The 9,426-nt window shown below is 35.5% G+C and overlaps 1 protein-coding gene across 1 annotated transcript in view; it reads right to left on the bottom strand.

The window, feature by feature from the left end:
- Positions 1 to 9,426, bottom strand: part of Ide (insulin degrading enzyme) — a 123,401-nt gene that overhangs the window by 55,732 nt on the left and 58,243 nt on the right. The window contains exons 9-14 of the mRNA XM_004632094.2: positions 8,565 to 8,578; positions 7,201 to 7,217; positions 6,862 to 6,882; positions 6,656 to 6,747; positions 5,365 to 5,445; positions 3,046 to 3,149 (exon numbers count right to left, since the gene is read on the bottom strand). Of these exons, the coding sequence (XP_004632151.1) occupies positions 3,046 to 3,149; positions 5,365 to 5,445; positions 6,656 to 6,747; positions 6,862 to 6,882; positions 7,201 to 7,217; positions 8,565 to 8,578 (329 nt within the window). The remainder of the gene's footprint in view (positions 1 to 3,045; positions 3,150 to 5,364; positions 5,446 to 6,655; positions 6,748 to 6,861; positions 6,883 to 7,200; positions 7,218 to 8,564; positions 8,579 to 9,426) is intronic.

Here is a 9,426-nt window from a genome sequence, read left to right as displayed (position 1 = left end):
AGGCCAGCCAGGATGACATAGTGAGTTCAGGGCCAGCCTGAAGTGCATAGCAAGACCCTGTCTCCACAAAAACCAAAATAAGCCAACAACAACAACAACAAAGGTTTACTGATAAACTGATGAATACATAAGGAAACTATGGGTAATATATATAATGGAGCATTAATCAGTCTTTAAAAGGAAAGAAAAAAAAAAAGGAAAGGAATTTTATCCACAAGGTGTATTACAGATAAATCTTGAGAACACTAAATAAAACAAAATAGGCACAAAAAAGGAAAATAGTGTATGATTCCACTTATGTAGAGTATTTAAAGTAACCACATTCAGAAAAACAGCATAATGAGAACTCATTATTTAATAGATACCGAGCTTCAGTTTTGCAAAATGAAAAAATTCTGGAAATCTGTTTTAGAACAATGTGAATACACTTAACACTACTGAACTATCTACCTGAAAACAGGTAAGAAGGCAAATGTTATATTTATTTTTGCCAGAATTAAAAAAAATCAATTGACTGCATATGTGTGGAACTACTTCTGGACTCTGCTCAGTTTCAATGATTTCTTTGCCCCTTCTGTAGCTGCTACAATGTCTTAATTACTATCACTTTATAGTAAGTTCTCAAATTCAATAGTTCATTTTAACTTTTTTCATAGCAAATCTAAGTCCTTTACATTTCCATATAAATTCTGGAATTAGTTTACTCATTTCTTAAAACAAAACAAAGAAAAGCAAAAGACCTACCAAGATTTTGGTTGTGGCCACACATAATTTATGAATCAGACTGGATAAAACTAACATGAGTAATTTCAAATCTCTTAATTTTCTTTCTGTTTGATTTTTGTGACAGGGCCTCACTATTTATTTCAGGCTGGCCTCAAACTTGTGGTGATCCTCTTGCTTCAGCCTCCTGAGTGCTGTGATTATAGGGGTGTACCACCCCACCTGGGTTCAAGTCTTCTCATTTATTTTTTCTTTTTTTGTGGTACTGGGATTGAACTCGGGATCTTACATTTGCCAGGAATCTTATCCACAAGGTATATTATATCCACAAGGTGCTTATGCCACCGAGCTTTATTCCTGGCCCAAGTCTTCTAATTTCTGAACAAAGTTTATTTCTCCTTTTATTTAGGTCTTTAATTTCTCTTGGCACAGTTTTGTGTACCAGTCTTGTTTACCTTTGACTAAATTAATTTCTACATATACATTTTGTACTGCCATTAAAAGTCCTTCCTTCCTTCCTTCCTTCCTTCCTTCCTTCCTTCCTCCCTCCCTCCCTCCCTCCCTCCCTCCCTCCCTCCCTTCCTTCTGTTGTTTTAGACAGGGCTCCACCTTTATCAGAAAGTCAAACGATAGCCAGGTGGTGGTGCATGCTTATAATCCTAGCACTCGGAAGGCCTTGAACTCAATGCAGTCCAAGTTGGCCCTCAACTGGCAGTGATCCTCTTTGCCTCAGCCTCTTAAGTGCTGGGATCACAGGTGCTTGCCACCAAACCTGGCCAATTTTTCTAATTTTTGTTGCCATATACTCATATATCAATCTCATATAAAATGAGATGGATGTTGGTATACTGACCTCAATCCTGAGACTACTGAATTCACTTACTGATTCTGGAAAGATGGCGTGACTTCCTTAGGAATTTCTACATACACAACCAAGTCATCTATGCACATATCACTTTAAAGCACTTAAATTATATAATTATATAGCCTATCTCTACCTAGGGTATGTTAGACATGCACAACTTGATTTATTTAAGTATTTAATCTTTAATTTTCTCTGTTGTTCACTGACCAGAATAAAAAGAGTTCTTCATCACTCACATTCCTTAGTGTTTAAATTATCTAGACATAAAAAGAACACTAACATAAAAGGCAGAATAAGCTCACCAATCTCTAGCTAATGGTAACTCCTATTATTAGTAGGATTTTCCATATCATAATCAATTCTTAAGTAAGGATTAGAAACAAGTATGTACAGATTTAAAACACTGTCATGAGACTGAATGGGAGATATATTATAACCTGTTGTGACTGGGTACATGAAACCAGAGATTTAATGTCTACACAATTTCAGGAGTTATAATCATTGGGGAAGATTACTAAATTTTAACCTGTAATATAATTTCAAACCTCAAAACCAAGGCATCTTAACTACTTAAATATTTAAGTATTAATCTTCAATTTACTTAAAATTGAAATTAACTTAAAAATTCTAAAACTTTGACAATTATCTGTACTCACAAATGTTCTAAGATTATATAAAACATTTAGCCAAATTCTACCTGCGGGCAGACACACAGAGCTGCAAGGACCAGAGGCACCAGCTGGCGTTCACCATTACAGCATGCTGTGTTTGGTGGTAGAAGGAAAAATTCCTACCCACCTGGTTCCAGAGTGGCAGTACTGAGCGAGAATACAGGAGAAACTAAGTTTGAATTCGTTTGGTTTTTTCTTTGTCACTTCTGTCAAGATGTTAGAAAACATATACAAAATTTAATTTTAAGACAGAAATATGTAGTGGCTAAAAAATCAGGTTGGCTTCCCTGTAGCAAAAATACTTCTGCCACAGTCAGAGCTTAAACTTTGATCCTTAGCTACCTGTTAGTCAGATTCTGAGACTGGAATTTTTATTTCAACTTTAGAGAAAAAAAAAAGAAGAGGGGATACCCTCACTTATAAAAGCCAGGTAGGTAAACTGATACTTTGGTCACTTGAATAAAGATTAATCTAGGTTAATCTAAGATTAATAAATAAAACAATTTATTTCATCCATGATAATAAGTGATTTTTAAAAAACACCTTCATCTTTAAGAGTAATTCTCTCAACAATCTTGGGTAGAGAGAAGTTAAGTAAAGAGGGTGGGTACAGGTAAAATGACTGGCCATATAATTATTGTCAAAGTCTGGGGTTGGTGGATTGCATTATTCTCTACTTTCAGAACCATGCTTGAGAAAAAGTTTCAAAGCATTTTATTTACAATTTCTAATGTTCTAACCATTATTGCAAATTTAGCATGTAACATCAAAATCTAGGTGACTCACCGGACATTTTCTGGTCTGAGTTTATCAAGAACCATCTCTATTAAGTCAGGTCTAAATTCTTCCAGTAAATATTCAGCTGTGAGTACTTCTTCTAAGGGATAATACTTTGAAAAAGGAAAATATAAATAAATAAAATTTGCAAGGTTATGATCGAGCAGAATTTAATTTACTAAAGCAATCAGGTCTCTAACATATTGAATCCACTAATTTATACCCCTTCATCTTTCTATTAAATTTTTCTCTACTGGAAAAATTCTATAGCCCTGAATTTTCTCTTTCCTACCTTTTTTTTCTTGCTATGCTGGGGACTAAATCAAGGGCCTTCCTTATGCCAGGCAAATGTTCTACCACTGAGCTGTACCTGAAGCCCTACCTAACACATCTTTAACTAGCTTAATATTGTGCAGTGATTCTGCCAAACATATTGTCCATCTCCAAGCATATTTTTACTACAAAAAGTAAAATCATATTTTTATTAAGGAAAAATGTGAGGTCATTTTCTGGTTAAAAATTGACTATATGGCCAGGCATGGTATAATCTTAGCACTCAGGAGGCTAAGGCTGGAGGACTGCTCTGAGATCAAAGCCAGTCTGGGCTATACAGAGAGTTCAAGACAGGGCTATACTACAAAGGGAGGCCCTATCTCAAAAACAAAAACAAAAACAAAAACACCCAAAATAAATATGGGAAAAACATTAGAAATTTTAAAACTTTAGTAGAGAGGGAAGAAAAATAAAACTGTTAAGATATGTTATGTACATGTACCAACTTCCTGTGATGAATGTAATTATATAATATGTGCGGACTACAAATATATATAACAAAGAAAACTGAGTTTAAAAAGAGTAAAAGAAAACCCTGAACACTTTTAATGAAAAAATTTGATAGTACAATGATACAAAAAAAAAACAAAAAGAAAAATAAAACAAAAAATACAAAAAAAAGTAAAAGGATGACACAAATTGTTTATTAAGACAAGGTTATATATATATATATATATATATATTTCAGACTAGCTTTGAACTCACTATGTAGCCTGGCTTGGCCTCAAATGCACAGTGATCCTTCTGCCTCAGTTTCCCAAATACTGGAAGTACAAGCATTCGCCACCATTCCCAGCTTGACACCAGATTTTTAATATGACACATGCATTTTTATAAACACAAGTTCCTCTCAAATTCTTATGAATAAAATCACAGATGTATTGAGAAAGTTGTGAGAAGAAACGGATTATATTTTGTCTTATCAAAATAAAGTAATGAAGGTTTTTAGTAAAAAGCACCTTTCAACATGCCTACACAGATTGATTCATTCATTCACTAGAAGTTGAATGAATACTACCCTGCGCCCAGCCACAATTCTAGAAGCTGCGGAAACACTGGTAAATGCTTCCAAGACACAGTTATTATAACTGAGATGGAGGGAAACAATAATTGAACAAATGCTGCAATTGTAGTGATAGGTACAATTAAACAAACAAAAACAAAACAAAAAGGAGCAGGGGCAAGGGCATTATTTTAATCTAAGAGTCCAGAGAAGTTCTTTCTAAGGCGATGTCTGAGTGGGGTTTCAAACAATGAGGAGACCCTAGCCATGCAAAGATCAGACAGAAGAATGTTCCATGTATAGAGAAGAGCAAATGTAAAGCCCTAAAAGGGAAGAATAAGTTTAATGCCTGAAAATTACACTGAAAGCCAGTCTAGGTGGAAAGTTCTGAGAGCAGTGGGCTGGAGAGTAGGGTGTGGAATGTGGCCACAACAGGAGGCTGCCATGGTTTATTTTGTAAGCCAAGGACCATTTTGGAATTTATGCAATTCTGATGGAAAACCACTGAATGATTTTTAAAGAGTAGAGTGGAACAATCTGATTTTAGTATTCAAAAGATAACTAAAGCTGAAAAAATAAAGTTCAGTGGGGGACAAGATAGAAGACAGGGATCCAGGGAAAAGACTATAATGATAGTCTAAGAAATGATGGTAGCTCAGACCAGGATGACAACGAAAGAAATGAGGAAAAGTAACTGACCTAGGCTTTAGCTTCCACAAAGGTAGCATTCGACATTTTATAGAAATGAAAAAATATTTTAAGGCAATAAGCAAAAGGCCTACTATTGAAAAAAATTACAGATGATACTTTTTAGGATGAGGGAAACTAAGATTTTACATGTATTTCATCCTTGAAGTTTGCCCAGTTGCTATAGTCTCAAGTATCCTACAACATCAAATTTTACCATTCATGTAGCACAGACAGTAACATGTACTGTATGAGATATTCTCTACACTAATGTGTAGGGAACAGTACAATAACCACAAACTTACATGCAGCATTCCTGCAATCTTAGAAGTATAGCCTCGTGGTCTTTCTTTATCTTTAAACCTAAAAGCAACTGCATTCAAGTCCTAAAATTGAAAATTAATCCAATTAGATGTGAGTTAACTATAATTTAAATATGCATATTGTGTTTTTATTCCATATTCAATTTTATTACACTTTATGAAAAAAATGATTGACTCAGAGATGTACAAAACATGAAAACTTAATGTTTATAAAATTCAACCCATCAGTCTAGCTTAAAATCAAAGTAAAATAGGTAAGTAACTTTGAAAATAAGTAACAAATACAGAATATTTTTCTACCAGCTGAATGTTGAAACTACAGTCAATGAATTGAATTTAAAAAGTACTAGGCTGTGGAGCAAGCTCAGCAGGCATAAGCACCTGCCTGGCAAGCACAAGGTCCCGAGTTTGATCCCCAGTACCACAAAAAATAAAATAAAATGAAAAGTACTGTGAAACACCCTTTTGAGATCCAACAGAGGATGATTTCATGATCCATTCAAAGAACTGCAGCATAATGAAATTATCACAAGCAGAGATTATATCTCTAAACTATTGCCTATTTAAAGAGAATGTCTCAATCTAAAATACATTTCAGAATCTTCATAGGCCATACATATATAAACTCACTTAAAAGAAGCCTTTACAAACTGGGTGTGGCAATGCATGCCTGTAATCCCAGCACTCAAGAGGCTGAGACAGAAAGACTGTTGCAAGTTCTAGACCAGTCAGGGCTATAAAATGAGCCCGACAACCTGAACTGCATAGTGAGACTCTGTCTCAAAAAAAAAAAAAAAAAGCCTTTACAAACACCTTTTGTTTTATGAAAGGAAAAAAAAAAAAATTAGTGAGGCTGCAGTCACTTTCAGGGACAAACTATTCACCATTTCTTTGAAAGTTTACTACAAATTTTCATGACCAGATCTGAAGATGACAGATTTCATGCAGCTTCAGGCAGGGAATAATAGAAGAAAAAATATCAACTTAACTGTGATTTTTCTTCTATGGGATAGAAAAACAATCTACTTTCTTTTTTCCTCCTAAAAAAGGCAACATTATACCTCAACCATTCCTTGTGCCCCAAGTAGTAAATCAGGCGAGTATAACTGAGCCTTAACTAGTATCATGATGCTCTGCAAAATTTTATACTTTAATTAGAAAAAAAACCCAACAAACTTTGAAAGTTTAACTGGGCCTTAAATTTAAATTATTTCACATATATTTATTTTTGAAAAATAGATCCCTTAGGAAATATCTGTAGAAACATATGTACCTTGCACTCTTGGAAAACCCATTCTTGAGGTCCTTCTGCGCGTAACTTCTGAATGTACTGAAACATGTGCAAAATTATATCTTCAACATGAACTGGAAAAAAAAAGGGCACACTTAAAAAAGCATTGTCCTCAAATCCTTCAAAGCACTGAGCTCACTCCTAAGGTTAAAGTCAGACAAGCGGGAGGTGTTCTCAAGAGAGAAAACGGAGTCCTTGTTCCTTGACTGCTCTTTGAGACTGGTGCTAGGTAATTAAAAGGAAAGCGAGAACTTGAGGATTATCGGACGAGGAGAGGGCAAGGAGAAAAGCTGGGAAACAGGATGGGGCAAAGCCATACGTTTATACGCACAAAATGGGCAAGGCAACGATCCTGAGAAACATCAGCAGGTTTTTGAAACTAGCAGTCAGTTGGTAGGATTCTCACCCTGACTGACTATACATGCTGATACCTGTGAACCAAGCAACTGCACTGAAGACAGCAATGTGTAATAGAAGCTTGGAATGCCTGTCATTCTGGTCTTCTAAATAGTACTTCTTGTCATGACATACAATTATTACCATACTGTCTCACAAGTTTTTGTTTTTAAATGGGTAATAAATGAAAAAAAGACAAGAAAAAGAAAAAAATGTCACAGGACTGCCCTGCTACAATGCTGTATATGGTTAATTTCTAAATTTCTGTGTAAAAATATGTAATTGTTTACTCATACTCTTTAAATATTTTTCATTTAAAAAATTTTTATCTCCATATTCTTAGGGATTTAATGTTTAACATATCAATACTTGATGGAAAATACCTGTTCCATGTTATGCCTAAGATATCGTTTGATATTCAGACAGAGAAGTTAAACCTAACTACATATGTTGTAGGGTAATAATAAGCTTCTCTTCTGGAGGGTTAACAACCTAAGTTTGCAGACCAAAGGTTAGAGAAATAGAAGGGCTGCAAGGACAGCCAACATTTAGACCATAGCCTTTCCAGGTCAGTGAGACTCAGGACATAGAAGAACTGATACTGTAACCTCATGTAACTCAGTTGTGTCCCAAATTTTCTGATCAAGGAGATTATGGGGTCCCAGAGCAATGTGATCGATGATGTAGAGTGTGCCTAAGGAGAGTCACCTGGAGAGAAAACATTCTCTCAGGCTTTCACAGAGAGCAAATTGGTCAAGCAATGGCTGTGACTCATCCATATGGCTGACACTGACAAAGGATTTGCAACCTGAGGTACAGGGTTACAGGATAAATCCTGAGGGTACTTGACTGACTGCATCAGATAAAGAAGTTACATTTCTTGCTATATAGGTCTTGCTTTATCTTGGTCTTAACCATCCTTAAAAACGAGGTATATAAAGTAAAGCCATATTAATATGCTGAGCTGTGAAAGGCTCAAGTCAATAACTTCGGTGGATAATGCACTACTATTGTGGACTGCTGGATTGTGTTGATTGTCTTGCTGAACTCACGCATCTATAGTATTTAGATGCCAATGGAATACCCATTTCCGACAGGATTAAACAAAAAAAGGGGATACAAAGGAAAGACATTTTGTATCTGTATATGCAGAATAGTTAAGATAAATATACAGCTACTTTCGATTAATTCAATGAGAAGAAAGATCTGTACTAATAGTGTTTGGACAGGATATTCTGTCTGCATCTTGTACTGTGGATCACCACTAAGAAGATAACAATGTACAATGTATTAATTATTGAAACTGTCCTATTAATCAGTTTTGAAACTGTCTTATTGCTATTTGTTTCTCAATTTAAAAAAAGAGAGAGAGATTCATGTTAGGTGTCTCATACATGGCTCTATGGGCCCAGATCATGTGCCCAGATCATGTGACTGACAGAGTACTGAGTAATAAATAAGCAAATGAAAAACTAAATAAATATTTTACAAACACAACATAAAGATCCGCTGTTAAGGGTTGGCCAAATAGCTCAGCGGATTAAAGTGCCTGCAAACAGGCACAGGAGCCAGGGATTTGATCCCTGGGCCTGTGGTGCCAGCCTTGCCCGAGGGGCATGCTGAAATGGCAATTGAGACCGGGCATGGTGGTGCGCCTGTAATTCCAGCTCTTGGGAGGCTATAAACAGGAGAATCACTGTAAGTGCGATCTAGTAAGTGAGACACTGTACACCTGTAGACCCTTCCCTTAAAAAATAAAATAAAACAAACAAATAACAAAAAAAGATCAGCTGTTAAACTGGAGAGTCATCCACAAAGTACAAATTACATAAGAAAACTACAATGAATAAATTGTAGAAATTAAACCATTTACAGCCTTTAATCACAGTACTCTGGGAGGCTAAGGCAGAAAGCGTGCAAATTTAAGCCCGGACGGGGCACATAATAATGTAGTGAAACCCTATCTCATCATAAAAAAGTAAAGAAGGGCTGGAAATGTGGCTTAATATAAAGGCCCTGGGTTCAATCCCCATGACTATAAAAAATAAAATAAAGTAAAATAATAGTGTTTGCTGGGCATGGTGGCATATACCTGTAAGTTCAAGGCCAGCCTGGGCTAGACAGTGAGTTCAAGGCTAGCCTAAACTATATAGCAAGACTCTGTCTATAAATAAATAAATAAATAAATAAATAAAACATGTTTATAACTTTTTCAACATGAGCTATCACAGAAAGTCAATTTTTATTCAAAAGCAAAATGGTTTTCCAGGTCAGTGAGACTCAGGACATAGAAGAACTGATACTGTAACCTCATGTAACTCAGTTGTGTCCCAAATTTTCTGATCAAGGAGATTATG

The sequence above is a fragment of the Octodon degus genome, unplaced genomic scaffold, assembly GCF_000260255.1.
Source record: "Octodon degus isolate 3935 unplaced genomic scaffold, OctDeg1.0 scaffold00046, whole genome shotgun sequence".
Classification (NCBI taxonomy): Eukaryota; Metazoa; Chordata; class Mammalia; order Rodentia; family Octodontidae; genus Octodon; species Octodon degus.
The sequence above is the reverse complement of the archived record's forward strand: the minus strand, read 5'-3'. Positions and strand labels throughout refer to the sequence as shown.